Source organism: Artemia franciscana, chromosome 19, assembly GCF_032884065.1.
Source record: "Artemia franciscana chromosome 19, ASM3288406v1, whole genome shotgun sequence".
Lineage (NCBI taxonomy): Eukaryota > Metazoa > Arthropoda > Branchiopoda > Anostraca > Artemiidae > Artemia > Artemia franciscana.
In genome coordinates this window covers 6,360,751-6,381,588 of record NC_088881.1, presented here as the reverse complement: position 1 = coordinate 6,381,588, position 20,838 = coordinate 6,360,751, and the positions used below count along the sequence as shown (strand labels likewise).

The 20,838-nt window shown below is 35.8% G+C and overlaps 2 protein-coding genes across 5 annotated transcripts in view; one reads left to right on the top strand and one right to left on the bottom strand.

Annotated features, from left to right (window-relative positions):
- The window catches only part of LOC136039219 (uncharacterized), a 140,525-nt gene extending 122,776 nt beyond the window's left edge, over nucleotides 1-17,749 (top strand). The window contains exons 8-9 of the mRNA XM_065722751.1: nucleotides 4,727-4,848; nucleotides 17,518-17,749. Coding sequence (XP_065578823.1) covers nucleotides 4,727-4,848; nucleotides 17,518-17,688 — 293 coding nt within the window. The 3' untranslated portion in view covers nucleotides 17,689-17,749. The remainder of the gene's footprint in view (nucleotides 1-4,726; nucleotides 4,849-17,517) is intronic.
- LOC136039222 (period circadian protein-like) overlaps nucleotides 1-20,838 on the bottom strand; it is a 569,811-nt gene that overhangs the window by 316,451 nt on the left and 232,522 nt on the right. The window lies entirely within an intron of this gene.

Sequence of the window (20,838 nt, the reverse complement as noted above, 5' to 3'; positions counted from 1 at the left end):
TTCTTTGTTAGTGGCTGGATTCATCAATTTAATATTAAAGTGATAGCCGTCGGCTCCATCCCAAAAAATGATAGGATATTGTAGGGCATCGTAGCATCGATTAGTTTCAGCAATTCTTAACAACTGAGCGTTTCGCTTATGAAGAATAATATCTCGAGGTAAAAAGTGATCACCGACCATAACGATTGCCACTTCGTCGATAGTTGGAGCATTGTATCTACGCAAATGTTGGCCAGGAGGCGTTTTGTCAGCGGAAATAACAATTTTATGCGTATCAGTAGGCATCAAATCGATGGCTGTTTTGAACAGACGCACTAAATTATTATTTTCGTGGAAAAGATGTTGCAATTGGGAAACGATTGTCCTTTCAACGTTGGGAGAAATTTCGCAACGTGCATTCAATTCAGAATTTCTATCACTGATGAAGTACAATTGTAAAAATTTATGATTCTCGCCTGAGAATGGTAGAAGGGACCCTGCTCTACTGAACTTTTCCTGAGGCGCAACACATTCCCATTGTTTCACCATTGAATTTCAAGGCCTTGCAATAGGGACAAATTTTAGACATTGTCCCGATTTGAACACATCTACTCAAACTATAATCATCGACTGGGCTGTACCTGAATGCCAGGCGATAAGTTTCAGGTTGCTCTGATTCCTCGGCACGCTTTCTTTTCTTACTTTCTCTATCAACAGCAAGCTTGATTTCTTGCTGTTCTTGTGATTCCTCGGAACGCTTTCTTTTCTTACTTTCTCTATCAGCAGCAAGCCTGATTTCTTGCTGTTTTTGTGATTCCTCGGCATGCCTTCTTTTTTCACTTTCTCTTTTAGCAGCAAGTCTGCTTTCGCGTTGCTCTGGTAGTTCCTCGGCACGCTTTCTGTTCTTTCTTTCTCTATCAGCCTCAAGCCTGTTTCCTTGCTGTTCTTTTGATTCCTCGGCACGCTTTCTTTTCTGAATTTCTCTATCAGCAGCAAGTTTTTTGGCATAGACTCTTTGAGCATCTTCATCGGCTTTTGCCATTGTAAGTTCATCAGTCATTTTAAACTTAAACATTAATAGATCTCTACGTGAACATATATGTCTTAAATATCTTTAATGACGTCACCGTCATAGCAAAAATGACGACAACTAACTTCATGACGTCAGTTGACACAGAAACATGACGTCACCTGACGGAGAGACACACAGACAGACAACTTATTTTTATATATATATATAGATATAAGTAATATATTATATATACAACAACATATAATTAATAAGCATTAATAATGTTTTAAGTCATTTTTTACAAGAAATTGTGTGATGTATGTTGTGAATATTTTCCCAAATCTCTGTTTACAGAAGTATTATTATTTAAATGAGTGCAATTTCTCTTGTATCCATAATATCGTGTTTAATAACCCAATCGCTAGTGATAAGAGTGGTGTTCTCAAGAAGCATTGAATGGCTGGAATTTTCAAAATATGGTTGTTTTTAACCAAACCAAAAGAATTAAAATACTTCAATTACTTGAATTTAATTAAAAATTAAATTAATTAGTTAAATTAAAACACTTAAATTTCTGTTAAGTACAATTTTTTGTTGTTTCAAGAGTTTCTCAAAATTTTTGGGGAATCTACCCAATCCTATTACTACTATCTACTACCAACAAGTCACCGCAGCACCAATGCGCCTGAGGCCAACACAGCTATGCACGCTCGTTCTCCATCCGGATCTATTCAAAAATTCCCTCTGTAAACCCTCCCAGTATTTGATACACCATTCTTTGACGAGAAATTGCGTCTTATTTTTACCAGAGTTAAGAATATTCATGATTTTTAATTACTTCTAAAGACGACATACATATTATTTTATGTACAAAGTTTTTGAATTTCGTTGTAATGTAAGGAAGATCTGTTACATTTGAATGTTTTGTAAAAGCTTCACATTATAAGAAATCTTTTGTTTTAAAAGAGTGTCTTTTTAGCCAAGGTCAATAGTATTATTAGTAAAAGGGATAGGATAACCGTTTCCAAAAAGTACATATCTGGTAAAATTTAATTTTGCGGTGATGGAAGACTCAGAGCAGGTATATAGGGGGCACAGTCCAAGAGTTAATTACAATACTTTTTTTTTAACTTACAAGGGTCCATTAGATTTGAAATGAATGTGTCTTTTTTTCTGTATTTAGTTTATCACAGCCAAGAATAACTAACTCATCTAAAAACAGTATTGTACTTGCATTTTCAGTTTGTAGTTTAAAACCGTAAGTTTCTATCGTATATGTGAAGATATAAAAAGCAGGAGCGTAGTTTGATGTGGGGCAGGAGAGGGTGGTCACTGCTTCTCTAAGACCTTTGTCTTTAACGGCAACAAAGACCACACTGCCTTTCCATCATAAACATTAACAACAATAAAAAATAGGGAATTCTTTTCGCAAGACAGTGGAATTCTATTTTTGAAAGAATATTTCGACCCTTTGTCCAAGGGCCGTCCTCAGCAAAACATAAATATATAAAAGAAAAGAGAGTTCGATCTATGACCATTAAAACTAAAGTAAAGTGTTTTGAAAGCAGTCCCAGTATCCTTACTTCCGTGAAGTTGAAGCTGAACTGATAAAGTGAGGTGAAACAAGGCAATTCATTGAAATGAAAGAAGAATAATTAAAAACATCTTTTCATCACTAACCTTGTCTTTAGCCACTTAGCCCCGAAGGTCTTTATTTACATTGGCTGTGTTAAGTGTCTACTTTTTTTTGAATATTTTATTAAATCCTTTTGTATCAAATTTGTGTATAAAGGATTTAGGGAGTATTTCCCCACAACCATATTTTAGGAAACATAATTATTGATTTTGAATTTATTTCAACTGCTTCTCGTACAAACCTTTTATTTGTTTGTTTCATCAAACAGTTCGTGGTAACGAACTGTAGTAAGGAGCGACCCGGCTCAATAGTAACCAAAACTCTAAAAGATGGAATTTTGATACTAATAGTTACATCAAAAGAATTGAATTTTAATGCTGATTTTAAATATATAAGTTTTATCAAGATAAAACTGCCTCATTTTAGAAAATAGGAGAAACACCCCCTAAAAGTCATGCAATCTTAACGAAAATCACACCATCAGATTCAACGTGTTAGAGAACCTTGTTGTAGAAGTTTCAAGCTTCTATATACAAAAACGTGGAATTTCGTATTTTTTGCCAGAAGACAAATCACGGATGCGTGTTTTTTTTTCTTTTTTTTGTTTTTTTTCCCAGGGGTGACCGTATCGACTCAGTGGTCCTAGAATGTCACAATAGGACTCATTATTACGGAAATCAAAAGTTCTAGTGCCCTTTTTAAGTGACCAAAAAAATTGGAGGTCATCTAGGCCCCCTCCCACACTCATTTCCCCCCAAAAATCACCAGATCAAAATTCTGAGATAGCCATTTTATTCACCATAGTCGAAAAACTTAATAACTTTGTCTTTGGGGACGACTTACGCCACTGCAGTCTCCGTGGGAGGGGTTGCAAGTTACAAACTTTAACCTGTGTTTACATATAGTAATGGTTACTGGGAAATGTACAGACTTTTTCAGGGGGATTTTTTGGGTTTGGGGAGAAGTTGAGGGGGGGGAGGTAAGTGGGAGGATCTTTCCATAGAGGAACTTCTCTTGGGGGAGGAGATTTTCAATGAAGCGGGCACAGGATTTTCTAGCATTATTTAAAAAAAAAAACAGTGAAAAAATAAATATGAAAAGTTTTTTCTACTGTAAGTGAGGAGCAGCATTAAAACTTAAAACTAACAGAAACTATAACGCATTTCTGGGGTTTACCTCTTCGTAATACCTCGCTCTTTACGCTAAAGTACTTTTAGTAATTTCAACTATTTACTCTACGGCCTTTGTGGTTCAGGGATCATTCTTAAGGACTTGGGACAAAATTTTAGCTTTAGTGTAAAGAGCAATGTATCGACGAGTGCTGAACCCCCTCATATACGCAATAAAAACATGCGAATAAAGAACTTCGCTACGTAAGTTAATTCGTAAGTTACGTATATTTTTTACTAATGAAAACTCGTAAAAAATTAAAATTTCTAGTTACCTTTTTAAGTAATAAAAAATTGCAGGGCAACTAGGCCTCCTCCCTCGCTCCTTTTTCTCAAAAACTTCCGATTAAACTATGAGAAAGCCCTTTAGCCAAAAAAAAAATTAATTTGCAAATTTCGTTTTAATTATTTATGTGCCTAGAGCCAAGATCAAAACATGCATTAATTCAAAAACGTCCAGAAATTAAATAAAAAAAAACAGTTTTTTTAAATGAAGGTAAGGAGCGACATTAAAACTTAAAACGAACAGAAATGATTCCTAGGTGTTCCTTCTTTACAACCTTAGTACTCTGTGTGATCCTGGATGTAAGGCCACTTACCACAGGTCAGAGAGAATCATTATCTTTCATAGCCACCAGTAGCCGATCTTCTCGCTCCTTCACATAGTTGACTTTGTCTAAGCATCCTAAATTTGAAACATATATGCATCCTATATATGTGATTCAATTCGATGTCACATTTTACTTAAATGTTTTGTTAGTGGCTTCTTTATTTTTCTATTTAATAATGTTTCTATTAATTCTTTCTAATCTATTCTGTTCTATTTAATTCAATATTTCATTCCGTTTACGTAACTTAATGTCTTGTCTCATTGATCTAAATTATTTTGTTATGTCCAACCTTTTAATCTTTGTTTTATTTTATCTACAGCAATCAACACTATGAATAGTGAGAACATCCGGGTTGACATGTCGGCACTAGAGTCAAATATGTTAATGGTTGAAACCAAGAGACCCTTAACTCCAAAAGATGTGGCTGCTCGCCTCTCGCAGGTCTCTTTTTTCTTTCTTTTTTTCTCTTTCTATTTTTCCTTCTTTCTTTCTTTTCTTGTACCTCTTTTTTCGTGTCTTTCTTATTTGTCTTTCTTGTTTCCTTTTTTCCCTTTTAATACTTCTTATTTTAGACTAAATTCTTATTTCGGTTACACATAGAAAAATTATATACAAAGACTTCACGGTTTCGGGCTGAGAACTATTTCTACTATAATATACATTGAACTCTACAATGCAAAACACATTGTATAATAATTATTGTATAATTATTATACAGTACAAAAACATAAAAAAAAAAACAGAAGGAGAAAAGGAAGACTATTTTCCTACATTAGTAATTAATAAGATCAGTACTTGAATGAGGCCTTAACCCTGCACATCCATACAATCACATAGGTCAAACAGCATAGCCAATTAGCCATACACAATCAACCATAAAGAATAATCCATGGACAGTCAGTCATGTCGTAAGTAAGTATAAGTCGTCATTTACCAAATATGAAAAATAAAAAAAAAATAAAAAAAGACAAATAAATCAGAGGCAACAACCCAACACAAGGGCTCATCAGGAGAATACACACTTGCATATAGGGTTTTGGCACTTTAAAATTCCCGAACCATGAAAGGAGAAAACGAAGAAACTTAAAATACCGAAAATACTGAATACGTAGCACCCTCTCTAGTCTTTGAGACACTTCATTTTTCCACACCTTTTAGATAAAAAACAATCTGATTATAATAAAGACTTACTTCACTTTATCTATATCCAACATAAAAAGAGCAGAAGGTGATAAGGAACGCGTATCGTTTCTAGTAGGACACTCAAGGTAATCATATAAAGGGCCATATCTGCTTTGCTTCCAGTCGCCAACAGCGAACCACTAGGTCTAGTAGAAACACTAGAGCCACTAGGAACCATTCTAGGTCTTGCACAACCATCGAGCTGAAAATCCTTTCGAAGTAGTAAATATATATACTAAGTCTAGTAGAACCATTAGAACCACTAGGAACCATGCTAGGTCTTGCACAACCATCGAGCTGAAAATCTATTCGAAGTAGTAAATATATATACTAGGTCTGGTGGAACCATTAGAACCACTAGGAACCATGCTAGGTCTTGCACAACCATCGAGCTGAAAATCTATTCGAAGTAGTAAATATATATACTAGGTCTGGTGGAACCATTAGAACCACTAGGAACCATGCTAGGTCTTGCACAACCATCGAGCTGAAAATCTATTCGAAGTAGTAAATATATATACTAGGTCTGGTGGAACCATTAGAACCACTAGGAACCATGCTAGGTCTTGCACAACCATCGAGCTGAAAATCTATTCGAAGTAGTAAATATATATACTAGGTCTGGTGGAACCATTAGAACCACTAGGAACCATGCTAGGTCTTGCACAACCATCGAGCTGAAAATCTATTCGAAGTAGTAAATATATATACTAGGTCTGGTGGAACCATTAGAACCACTAGGAACCATGCTAGGTCTTGCACAACCATCGAGCTGAAAATCTATTCGAAGTAGTAAATATATATACTAGGTCTGGTGGAACCATTAGAACCACTAGGAACCATGCTAGGTCTTGCACAACCATCGAGCTGAAAATCTATTCGAAGTAGTAAATATATATACTAGGTCTGGTGGAACCATTAGAACCACTAGGAACCATGCTAGGTCTTGCACAACCATCGAGCTGAAAATCTATTCGAAGTAGTAAATATATATACTAGGTCTAGTAGTACCATTAGAACCACTAGGAACCATTCTAGGTCTTGCACAACCATCGAGCTGAAAATCCTTTCGAAGTAGTAAATTTTAAAGTAGTACTTTAAACTAAAGTAGTACTTTTACATTAAAGCAGTACTTAAGTCTTTGAACTAAAGTAGTAAATATCTAAATTGTGATGATCCAATTGCGCATCAATGAGAAGCCTTTGGAGCCCGCAGTGACCCAGATCTGACATACTACCAGAAATGTGCTAATTAAATGATTTCTTTACAACAACATAAAGGGGCAGAACACTAAGTAACATATCCGACCGTGGTGAGTGGTAGATTGAGCCCATATTAAAATTTACCCACGATCAGGAGTTGTTATCCATTCACAATAGTATCAGTTTAAAATAGTTGTGAACATGATGTAAGACTTAGCAAAGCAATTCATAGATGTTACTGTTCGATAATTACAAGGTTACTAGATATCTCTCAGGACTTTAGAGCCAAATTTAAATGCCATAAGAAATAAATCACTGTCAGAAAGAAGTCACCATCAGAAGGACTGTAGAGCCAAATTCAGCTGCCATCAAAAATAAATCACCATCAGAAGGACTATAGAGCCAAATTTAACTGCCAACAGAAATAAATCACCATCAGGAGGACTTTAGAGCCAAATTTAAATGCCATAAGAAATAAATCACTGTCAGAAAGAAGTCACCATCAGAAGGACTGTAGAGCCAAATTCAGCTGCCATCAAAAATAAATCACCATCAGAAGGACTATAGAGCCAAATTTAACTGCCAACAGAAATAAATCACCATCAGAAATAAATCACCATCAGGAGGACTTTAGAGCCAAACTTAGATAAAAGATAAGGTAATATTGATTTTCAAAAGACTATCACAAGCTCTATAGAGCCGAATTCGCTTTATATGTCAGTAAAAGCCAAGAAAAAAAAAATTCAAAACAGTACATTAAGTCAAACACTTAAAATTAAAAGGAATTAAAAAAGCAAAATCATCAAAGATAAAGGGCAAATCAGTAAACTTAACAATTAAATTACAAAAACATTGCAGGAAATCAAAAAAGAATAAAAACGACAATAGAGGAAAAGGGGAATTTGGCAAGTACATAATCACAAATTATTATTAAGGTGTTCCAGAATAAAGGGCATAAAACTTTTGCAAAACCTTTCTGTAACAGCATGGATCGGAGAGTAAGTTGGGATCGCTAAGGAGGCTGACCGGGGGAGTCGGAGTCTAATGGTATTGTGAAAACCAGGGAGTAAGTCCTCAGTACGGGGATTGGAAATGACTGATTTAGCGAAAAGCAGGCAAATTTTTTTCCTCCTTTTTTTAAGTTGGTAATGTTTGCAGCTTTAAGGAGGAAGGAGTATGGAATTTTGCCTTCTATGTAAATGATCCTGAGCGAACGCTTTTGGACCGACTCGATTTTGTCACTGAGTTCATTTGAAAGTTGAGAATGCCAGACCGGACATGAATATTCCAATAACGGTCAGATAAAGGATAAGTAAACACGGAGGGAATGTATCTTAGGACAATTAAATTTCTTTAGTAGCTTAAAAATGGATAGTGAAACATTTGCTTGTTTAACAACGTTGGAAACATGTGTGTCCCACTTAAGATCATTAGAAATTGTGACACCAAGAATCTTAACATGTTTCTCTAGCTTTTCGCTTGGGATCGGATCGCAAAAAGCAGGAGTAGATTTCAAGAAGTTGATTGTCATTATCTGTGATTTAGTGGGATTTACTGTCATATTTAGATTCTTAGATTCATCTGAATATTGGGTTAGGATTTCAACGGGGTCACTTTTAATATTGCTATGACATACTTCAAGCATCGAAAAGTCATCCACGTATTTCCATCTTTGGGGGAATTCCTTGCCAATTTCGTTAATCATGACAAGAAATAATAGTGGTCCCAATAAGGTTCCTTAAGGTATTCCACAGTACCTAGGGAGGGGGTAAGAGAAGGTATTTTTGTATTTTACAACTTGTGATCTGTCTGAAAGGAACGATATAACAATATTTACTAAAAGTGGGTCAATTTCAAAGTTATCATGTAGTAAACGAATTAAGATAGTGTGGTCAACTAAGTCAAAAGCTTTTTGGAAATCGACTAAAACCAGGTTTAGCCAAACATTTGGTTTCTCTAGTTCACTTAGGATCATGTGAATCAAGTGTACAAGGTAAATGGGTGGTGGAGGTTTTTCTTAAATTACCAAACTGTCGGATGTCAATGCGTGCTTAACTTCCATCAGAAATAAATCACCATCAGAAGGACTGTAGAGCCAAATTCAACTACAATCAGAAATAAATAACCATCAGAAATATATCAACATCAGAAGGACTGTAGAACCAAATTCTTGTAGAGCGACTTTGCAAAGCAATTCTTAGAAGCTACTGTTCTATAATAATAAGGTTACTAGATTATCAGCCTGTACACTGATCACAAAAAAGGAAAAAAAAGTCATACAGGTTAGGTTATCTATTGGAGGTATTCAGTGAATTCAGGCATTAATAGCCATTTAAAGATTGTCTGTAACACAGCACCCTTTTTTTAGGTTTGTGGCTTGGGCGATTTGACTGGAGCAAGAGCAGGTCACTTTTTTACAAGGTCACCCATCAACGGACAAAGTTGTTGTATCACAATTTACCTCTATAGGTGTTGATATGAAAATCACAAACATCAAAAATATATAGAAGGATAGGGAATTCATTTCACGAGACAGTGCATATCTAATTAGACTAAATATATCGGCCCTAGGTACAAGAGCCGTCCTCAGCAAAACATAAATATATAGAAGAAGAAAAACTCACAACAAGATATGACCAATATAACTAAACTGAAAAAAATTAAAACACCACAAAAGCTGGACAAAAGTTCAACAGTCCTGGTTGAACTTCGCTGAATTAAGGATTATTATTATTTTCTTTTCCATTTTAATTATATTGCTTGTATTTTGTTGTAAGTTTTTCTTCTTCTATGTCCAATCTTTGCAAAGACTCGTCTGTTATAATAATCAAAGCAGACAAAAGCAATTCACTTCTTGTGATGGATACGACAGACTATGACAACAAAATCCTTTCACATTTAAATGACAAAACTACATATAAAACAGTAACTGATGATCCTACCGATCAGTTCGCTAATAATATTATAAATGAATTAAAGTACCTAAAACGGAATGATAAAATAATCCCACAATTATACAACAAATTTTCCCCCGTGGTAGTTTCTTTCCAAAATTCTACGGCTTACCAAGAATATATAAACAAGGCATTCCCTTAAGACCTATCTTAGCATGTACTAAAGTCCCTGCCTCCAATATCGGAAAATGGCTTTGCACAGTTTTTAAACCTGTATTTAATTCCCAAAATTTTGATATTAGGAATTCGGTACTATATTAGGAATTCGGTATATTTAGTTAAGAACGTAGTAGCACAAGTATTGCAGAAAACATAATAGTTAGTAGTTTTGACATTGTCTCTATGTATACGAATATAAATGTGGCTATTTCTGAGCAATTATTAAAAAACAAAAAGAAGAAAATTATCACTTAATCAAGGCTTCAGTGACACGAATAGATTGTGAAGTTTTAATGAATCTAGTTGAAATTGTTAGTAAATTTTCTTTGTATTTTCAGTTTTGGGATTCCTTTTATCAACGAATATATGGGTATAAGGGGCATGGGAGCCCCTTTATACGGGCTACTGGCAAATATTTATGTCGAGAACTTTGAAAATTTGGAATTAAATTCTTTTTTTAAAACATTTATTGGGGCCGCTATATGGATGATGTAACTTCACTTTAGAATTATGGGAAAAGTGAACTTCGGGGTCTCTTAGATACTTATGAATAATTATGATAGAAATTTTCAGTTTAAACTGGAAATTGAAATTGAAAGTAAATTACCGTTTTTTGATGCGTTAATTATTCGTTATACTGATAAACTGGAGTTTACTCTCTATAGAAAACCAACGCAAAACAATAGTAACTTCATGTTAATTCAAATCACCCTTCTCCACAAGTTAAAAGAGCAGTCGTAACTTCTCTCATTGATCTTGCCCTGAACATTTGCTCCAGTTCATATTTAAATGCGGAAATAAATTTTATCAAGATATTCTTTTTTATAACGGTTACCCCCATTCCTTTCGTCAATTATATTTTTAACCGTAGACTAAAAAGACATTCCCGTAAAATCGTATATATATCACGATATGAGGCTCCTGATAAGCCTTCAAATATTATCTATATTCCGTTCATTCTAAAAATCACAACATAGTTAAAAATAAGTTTACAAAAAATAATCTGTATTTAGTTTCAACTAACAATTTTAAAATCACAAATTTCTTAAACTCTAGTAAAGATAAAACCCCAGTTACTCGCCAAAGAAGGGTTTATCAAGTTCCATGTGACATTGGCAGCTATTATGTTGGCAGAACCCATCAGAATCTAGAAAAACGGCCACACCAGCATAAAGAAGACATAGACAAAGCATTAACTTCTAACAGTTCTAATAACTCCTTTGATTCTACTCTAGCCTGGCACATTTTAACAATCCCTCCCACAAAATCCTTATTGAAAAATCTTCTCTCTCATTAGTAATGATTTAGGGATAAAACAGGTGGTTCGGAAATCAATCGAAATTAGTTTAAAAATAAATAAAAATATTTCTTTAAATAGGGACTTGGGAGAGTATTCACTAAATTCTTTATGCTCAAATTTCATTAAAAATGATCTTACAAAATATTTTACTAAAACAGGTTATAGTAATATTGAACTAGTTACAAAAGGCTTTTGAGGCAAGCTCCAAAAAAAGCAAGATTAGCTCTGAAAACTTGTATATAATTATTTTTGTTCTGTTTGGTTTGAATGAAGTAATTGTCTGACATCATTTTGTTTATCAGTCCTGGTTGATCTTTGTTGAAGTAAGGATGCTAGGGCTTTTTATTACTGTAGACAGTTCTTGGACATAGAGCCGAAATATCCACTGAATTGAATTCCACTGTCTTGGAAAAAAAATTCCCTTTTGTTTTGTTTTATATGGAAAGGCAGTGTGGTCTTTGTTGCGATTTATACAACCCTTACTCTTCACGCTGAGGTCCTTAAGTTCTTTAAAAATACTTGTCATCCAAGTTCAACGAGTTTTGTGGTGACGGTACTTGGAACTCTTGCGCCTCATGACTAAAGTTGTTTTAACATTTGTTTTTGTTTTGTTTTCCTGCTGTTTTCAAGTATTCTAAATAGCAGCAACAGCCATCTGGGCTTACAATTCATTTTTCATTTTTTGAAAATAAAGTTTAATTTGGTATCTTCATAATTTTTTTTTTTTAGAATGAAAGCAAGTGCCACTTTTAAGGGGTGCTTTGACTAGACTACCACCTTGGTATTTTTTTTATTATTCTTAGCTCATAAATATTGTTTGTTTTTTGTTGGTGATTTTCTATATTTTTGTTGCTAATAATTTGAGTTTTTTGACTGTAAAATTACAGTCAATAACTTGTTTTTTAAGTAAAGAGATATAACTTCTTTCAAGAAGTTTTTAGAGAAAATGTGTACCGAATGATTACCGAAATGAGAAAATTTGTACCGAAATTTTATCTGAAAAGGCTTACCGAAAAAAATCGTCTATTAATTGCTTTTATTAACATTTAGCTACAAAGTGTGCGTTAAATAAAAAAAACACAGCAAAAGAAAATAAATGTGTAGCCTACATAAAAAAATTCAATACTAGACCTACGTTGCCTGAGCAACGTGAAAAGTTGCGGCAACCTTTGTCCAGCTTCGCCAAATAAAGTGTTGCAAGAGCAACACTTTGGTTTTGTTTCTTTGCTATCGGTTAAACGCTGAAGTTGTCGGCCTAACGAAGCTTTTAAAACGTTATATTCAAAGAAGAACGTGATCAGTAATCACATGATCAAAGGCTATTCCTCAGCGTTGAAAAAAACAACAATAACAAAGAATATCTAAAGAAGGGATTAAATTGACTTTGCAGCCAGTTGAACTTTATCCTTTTCAATCGTAGACATCGTGACGGATCAAGACTTGGAATAATATATTATATAATCTAGTTGGTATTATAAAGCTATCCGTAACTTTTCAGGATCAAAATACCATAGATGACACTCTATTAATTATTACGAAACTGCCTCGTTGTTTTACGTTATCGTTTGTACCCTTTGCGTAAACACTTAATTCTAGGTTACAGTGAGTATGGGTAGGCTAGACCAACTAGCAAAAGTTACAAACCCATCTTCACTAAAGATGATTGTAGCCTAACAGACTAATATTACTTACAAGTCCCCTACATGTCTTACCCCTGGAACCAACTCGGTCTTATCATCAAATACACTGGAAACAAATAATAGGTACACCAAATAGCAAAATTTGCAAACCCCTCACTGCCGAAGATGATTATGAGCTAACAGCTGACCTTTCCTTACAAGTCCCCTACATGTCTCACAATTGGTATCGGCTTATTTTTGGTTTCAGTGTGTACCCTACTACTGAAATTGTCAACCCCTTGAAACTTTCAAACTAGTATATCTCATGAAGGAGTTTTTGTATCAAAAAATGGATGCAATATACTTTGATCAGCTCATCAAGAGCTATCGATTGCCGTCGAAATTCTATATGTCTTAGTTCAAAAGTTGATTTTTTGCCGTAAGCCAACTTTCCAACGTCACCACTTAGAAAGGAGCAAAGGATAAGCTCCAATTTCTTTACCAATGACAGAACTTTTAAATTTTAAGAGGTACATCTGATAACATTTCTCTACCTCAATCCCAAGTCCGAAATAAACAAATAATAAATCCTGCGAAAATCACAGCAGCACTTGCAGACAGGGTTGCCAAAGGGACAGTTTTAGTGCTTTTTTGACACTTTTCCACTCTGGGTGACACCGTGCCACTATTGGGTGAAAAAAGGCCACTTTTTGAAAAAAACGACACTTTTTGGCATTTTTTCAAAATCAATACCATATGTGTTTATTTTCAGTTTTTTCTTAACTACAACTGCTTTTAATTTGTGGTTTGTGCTTTTCAGGTTCGTTTTGGTCTTAGGGATTTTTTTTTCGGATCCGCACTACTTTCCTTTTCAAAAGCGCGAAAATTCAAACATGGTGAAACATGTGACTTGCTCAAGAGAGTTTAGAAAAAAATGTGAATAAAAAACTGAAGCTAGCATTTAACTGCTGGTAAGTAAAAGCTTAAGGTTTTTTATTAGTTCTAGTCTACAGGAGTATGCAGAGGTGCGGCCTGGATAGTAGTTAGTAGCAAACTATCTGATCCTGAGCTGATTTGCTACTGCTTAATCATTTTTTGGACGAGGGTGAACCTCAGTTGATTTTCTGAATTAAGACATTGGGCTTTTGGTAAATATACTGTTTAGGTTCACATGCATTTGAGAGGGTGGACCCTGTCCCATATGGGTACAGTCTAACCCACGAGAAAATTATCTGGTAACTGTCAAGATCATGTAATACTGTCATAGACTGAACATCACATCCAGTGTACTAAGCGCTAATTAACGAAATGTGCTTTTTGCCTAAAGTGATGAAAGGATGCAAGAATGGCAGTGAAAAATGTTTTGCTTTACTTGCTGTAACCTGGTGGACTGTTTAGAGAAGAAACAGTAGACTATTATTGAAACCAACTCAGTTGAACCTCTGCATTACGCTTCTGAATTGGAATCCAATTCACTCTGTATCTGCTCACTTTTCGTAAGCCTTCATAACACGGAATGGACCATATATAAAATCCACCACAGTCTTTCCCTTATAAAGGTCTCTTCATGCTGTCTAGGTTTTTCGGTTTGGTCCATCTTGAGCCGCGAAGATGGCAAAGGCCTAGCGCAAAATATTTCGGATTTGCTCAGACATTTGTTGTGCACCATTCTTCTTTTGGTGAAAAGGATTGTGATTGAATAAGCCTTTTCATTGTCTTTACAGACGCCGTCGACCTCTTCTAAGAAGAAAGAGAGTAGGCAGAAAGAAACGGACCTTAAAAAACCATAGCTATTATTGACACCAAAAAGCCTTTTCTTTGGTTTTCTGTGGTTTTTCTTCTTTTTTTTCAACATTTGATTAAGCACATGTTATTAGCACATGTACATTTGATTAAGCATTTGCAAAGAATCTGACATTTCTTTGTTTTTTGAAGAATAAATTAGCTTCATACAGAACAAGTGATATTTGTCTTGTCATTATTTCTCTCCTTATCAAGTTTGATCTCTTAGTCAATTGATCTCATGAATACATTAATATTTGGATGAAATGACGCTGTGGTTGTGTATTCTTGCGAGAGCAGCGTTACCAAACGTGTTGGCGAAAGCCAGGTTGAAAAGATGTGAAGCACGTCCCAAGCCAAGCGCGTTTCACTCGCTTTTCGATATCAGTCTGCGGGAAATGGTCGACAGAATTTTGCAGAAGATCTGATATGCTACTGAAGGAAAAAGGGAACGAGGGCAATTAAGCCGTGTCGGCAGCAACAGACATCGTATCTGTGGTCTCCTGGCGAAAATCTTCTAAGCCCTGTCTTCATTATGGCGTTTTCCGGCTGAGACGGCTGGGAGGCTCATAGTCAAGACAGGTTTTATCGCTGTTATCGTTTTCTCGCTGTACAGAGTAGACATTTTGGCTGAAAACGTAAAAACCAAACAACACATTTTTTCATTTATCTTAGTTGTACTCCAACTTTTCTTTACGTTCCTCCAACACCGCAAATGCAGCAAAAATGATTCAGTATCTTCTGCAGTTGTATTGTATTGTATCAGATTAACGACGCTTCTCGACTACTAAGGTCCCTGCATCAGCCCTGCAGCGCATTGCTGCAGCAGGATTCGATCTCTGGGTCCCGTATTACCAATCTCCTGCAGTTCCCGAAATAAGACTGCACTTTTGAATTTTTTGCCAAAAACGACAAAAATGAAAACCGTCGTCCAAAAAGCGGCAAAGCCGGCTCTGGTGCCGGAAAACGCCATAATAAAAACAAGACTTTGCTGAGTTTTCGGAAGAAGAATAACTAGTACAACCGAAGGTTCGAGAGAACCCGAGAAATTGTACTGAATTCTTTTTCTTCTTCGCGTATTAGGCGATTTGAGGTTTTACATGGGATTTTACTTATTTGAAAAACTGCTTTGCTTTTGCTTGGATAAGAAGAAAGTATGTCTGGCCCTGGAGTTGCGAGAAAACCATTTAAAGCCTTTTTTGTCAACTTTTAAAGTATATTGGCTAATTTTCTAGGAGGACACTAAAAGTGTCCCTTTTTTGCTGAATTTGACACTTTAGTCCCAAAAAGTTTTGGAAACCCTGCTTGCAGACCCGCGGGAAAATGCCGCTTTTTTGCTTCTGTAAATTTTTCTATTTATCACTCAAAGAAGATATATTGGCTGTGGGGCCGGGTAACTGCCACATATATTTAACACTTCTAGATTTTAGTCCATCTTCAATTTGAAAGTGGTGACTGCCTGCTTGCCTGCTAGAACGGAGCTTTCCACTCGAAAGCAGAAACAAGGTTTGATGAAACAAAAGCTTGGCTGCACAACTTCAGATACTCCTCTCTGACATAGGCTACATAACTCCACTTCACTTCGCACACCATAGGCTTTGGCTCGCGGACAAGCATAAACCATCCTTTTTGGCCCCAGGCAAGAGTTCTGCGGAGCTTTCGAAATGTAATGCCATATTCATTTATTCATCAATCCGGCCTTAGGTCCACACTTTCCATAAAAACCGCACAGGTTAGACCCTTACCAGTTTCCAGGAATAAGCCAACATCGGCAACATAGAAAAAAAAAACAGGACAAAACCAAAGTGTTGCTCTCGCAACACAATTTCATGCGAAATTTTTCCATAAATATTCAAGATTTTTTTATTTCTTACAGAATGTTTACAAGCTTTTGTGCAAAAGCTTCACGAAGAGAAATGAGGAAAATCGGGAAATTTTAATCATTGTTTAAAATTTTGATTTTTTTATATTGTGTACGAATGACAATTTTCTATAAACAAGAGTTAAACATGTTTTTCAATGCAGCTCTAGGCAGTACAACTTTAGTACAGCCTTAAAGGGTTGGTGACCCCTTACTTTGCAGTTGTTCCTTACATGGCAAAAACACGAACGTATCAAAATGATGTTTCCTTGTCATAGCTATATGTAACGGTTAATTTCACAATCCTTCTTAGGGCTCTATAAGGATTCTTTTTTCGGGAGGACAAGCACTCAGGTTGCGGAAGGGGCTGATGTTCAGTGTTGTCGACTGCTGTTGGTGGTAAGCTTGTAGGTGCATTTTGTTGAAGTAGAACTCGAAATATGTTGGATTTTGATTTCCAGATAAATCTGTAATTTTAATACAGAAAGTCTTTCAGTGCAAATGCTGAGAAATTTTTTGAGCGGGGATGCGGGGGGGGGAGGGTTGTAAGTACGAGAATCTCACTGAGCACAAAGCCTGTTTTTGACTATTCAAAGAGCTAAGATCTTAATCTAAGATGTTACTTCCTTCTGGTCAGATTATATATATATATATATATATATATATATATATATATATATATATATATATATATATATATATATATATATATATATATATATATATATATATATATATATATATATAACCAAAGTGAAGAGATCCAACAGCTCAATGATTTTTGCCAAAAATAAATATTTCTGTATTATAGAAAAATAAAGATAGAACTTTGATGACAGTCTCATCGGCATCTTTAGACCAATAATTAGGGGATAAATGAAGAAAGATGTTTGCAAAAAAAAGGTCTAAGAAGTAAGATCACAGACTACAGATTTTCGGTAAAATCGATTTCAGTCAGTAAGTTTAAGATCTTAGCTCATTGATTTGCTAAGAACTGGATCACGGTATTTGTTTAAATTATTTCAGAGGAATTTTATAATTTATTTTACAGATAACGGAAAAGGAATCTGAAGAATTAAAGGACAGGATTGTGGTGCGTTGCATTGGAATGACTCCAACACGTATGCGCATAACTACGCATGTTGACTTGTCAAGACAAGACATTGAAGCAGCGATACGAAAATTGAAGTACATAATCGCTGAGTATGACAGCGTTTTATAATTTGTCAAATTTGACATATGGTTAAAGTTTTTGTTCAAATACATTTTGATGTTTAAAGGGATTTAGAGTTGGTGTGACAATAGTAAAGTTTGACTGAAACAAGAGTTCTAGAGATGTAGTCATGAGGATTGATGAAGCCTGGAGTTACATCTAGAATTATCTGTGCTGTGGCACCAGGTGTTCGGCACCAGACAAACAAAGCATAACTTTGCTCACCCTATTCAAGCATTATTCATTGTTTTCAGCTTAAGGTATCTAACCCTATATACGAGCAATTCCCATACCCAAATCAAACAAGAGTTAGGAGCTCATATGGCACTTGTGACGAGGCAAGAAGAGCTAAGGGCCAAGAGATCATATGGTATGAGCTCTAACAAAATTCTATGAATCAATAGATTGATTTAAAAAGGAAAATAAGAGGCTTAATGCCGTTGAGGATTTAAAATAAGAGCTCTGAGTCACGATGTCCTTCTAAATATCAAAATTCATTAAGATCCAATCAAACACTCGTAAGTTATAAATACCTATTTTTTCTAAATTTTCCTCTCCCTTTAGCCCCCCAGATGGTCGAATCTAAGAAAACGACTTTATCAAGTCAAATTGTGCAGCTCCCTGACACGCCTACCAATTTTTATCGTCCTAGCACGTCCAGAAGCACCAAACTCGCCAAATCACTGAACCCCTCCCCAAACTCCCCCAAAGAGAGCGAATCCAGTACGATTCTGTCAATCACGTTCAATGACATTTGCTTATTCTATCCACCAAGCTTCATCCCGATTCCTCCACTCCAAGTGTTTTCCAAGATTTCCCCCTCCAACTGCCCCCAATGTCAAAAGATCCGGTCAGGATTTGAAATAAGAGCTCTGAGACATGAATTCCTTCTAAATATCAAATTTCCTTAAGATCCGATCACTTATTCGTAAGATAAAAATACCCCAATTTTCACGTTTTCCAAGAATTCCGGTTTCCCCCTCCATCTCCCCCCAATGTAACAGGATCTGGTCGGGATTTAAAATTAGAGCTTTAAAGCACAAGATCCTTCTAAATATCAAATCTCATTAAGATCTGGTCACCCTTTCGTAAGTTACAAATACCTCAATTTTCAAAATTACCCCCCCCCCCCAACTCCACCAAAGAGAGCAGATCCGGTCCGGTTATGTCTGTCAAGTACCTTAGACAGGTTTCTTTTCTTCTCATCCAGTTTCATCCTGGTCTCACCGCTTTAAGCATTTTCTAAGATTTCCGGTCCCCCAAACTGCCCCCCCCCCAATTACGCTTGATCCGGTTGAGATTTAAAATAACAGATCTGAGTTACGAGTTCCTTCTAAATATGAAGTTTCATGAAGATCCGATCACTCCTTCGTAAGTTGAAAATTCCTACTTTAGTAACCTATTCTAATAACTTAACCACCTATTCGTAAGATAAAAATACCCCAATTTTCACGTTTTCCAAGAATTCCAGTTTCCCCCTCCATCTCCCCCAACGTCACAGGATCTGGTCGTAATTTAAAATTAGAACTTTAAAGCACAAGATCCTTCTAAATATCAAATTTCATTAAGATCTGGTCACCCTTTCGTAAGTTACAAATCCCTCAATTTTCAAAATTACCCTCCCCCCAACTCCACCAAAGAGAGCAGATCCGGTCCGGTTGTGTCTGTCACGTACCTTAGACAGGTTTCTTTGCTTCCCATCCAGTTTCATCCTGGTCTCACCGCTTTAAGCCTTTTCTAAGATTTCCGGTCCCCCAAACTGCCCCCCAATTACGCTTGATCCGGTTGAGATTTAAAATAAGAGATCTGAGTTACGAGTTCCTTCTAAATATGAAGTTTCATGAACATCCGATCACTCCTTCGTAAGTTGAAAATTCCTACTTTAGTAACCTATTCTAATAACTTAACCACCTATTCGTAAGATAAAAATACCCCAATTTTCACGTTTTCCAAGAATTCCAGTTTCCCCCTCCATCTCCCCCAACGTCACAGGATCTGGTCGTAATTTAAAATTAGAACTTTAAAGCACAAGATCCTTCTAAATATCAAATTTCATTAAGATCTGGTCACCCTTTCGTAAGTTACAAATCCCTCAATTTTCAAAATTACCCTCCCCCCAACTCCACCAAAGAGAGCAGATCCGGTCCGGTTATGTCAGTCACGTATCTTAGATAGGTTTTTATTCTTCCCATCCAGTTTCCGCCTGATCTCACCACTTTAAGTATTTTCTAAGATTTCCGGTCCCCCCAACTGCCCCCCCCCCAATTACGCTTGATCCGGTTGAGATTAAAAATAAGAGATCTGAGTTACGAGGTCCTTCTAAACATGAAGTTTCATGAAGATCCGATCACTCCTTCGTAAGTTAAAAATACTTTATTTTTTCTTATTTTTCAGAATTTACCCCCCCCCCCTAATAGAGTGGATCCCTTCCAATTATTTAAATCAAGTATCTAAGACTTCTGCTTATTTTTCCCATCAATTTTCGTCCTGATCCCTCCAATCTAATTGTTTTCCATGATTTAAGATTCCCCCACCCCAAAGTCCCCCCAATGTCACCAGATCTGGTCGGGATTTAAAATAAGAGCTTTGAGACACGATATCCTTCTAAATATCAAATCTCATTGCGATCCGATCACCCGTTCGTAAGTTAGAAATACATCACTGTTTCTAATTTTTCAGAATTACCCCCCCCCCCAAAATACCCCAAAGAGAGCGGATCTGTTTCGGTTATGTCAATCATGCATCTAAGACTTGTGTTTATTTTTCCCACCAAGTTTCATCCTGATAACTCCCCTCTAAGTGTTTTCCAAGTTTTAGGTTCCCCCCTCCCAACTCCCTCCAGTGTCACCAGATCCGGTCGGGATTTAAAATAACAGTTTTGAGGCATGATATCCTTCCAAACATCAAATTACATTAAGATCTGATCAACCGTTCGTAAGTTAAAAATACTTCACTTTTTCCATTTTTTCCGAATTAACGGATATTTTTTCCAGTTTTTTTCCGAATAAATTGTCAATATTTACGTACCAGTCTTCTGCTTAAACTTTAAACCTTAAATTCGTATTATTTACATTAAAAAATCATGGGATTAAAAAATTACTGTGGGGACTTGGGTCAGCTCTTTATAAGATGAAAAAGATATAATAAGAAAATCTGAAC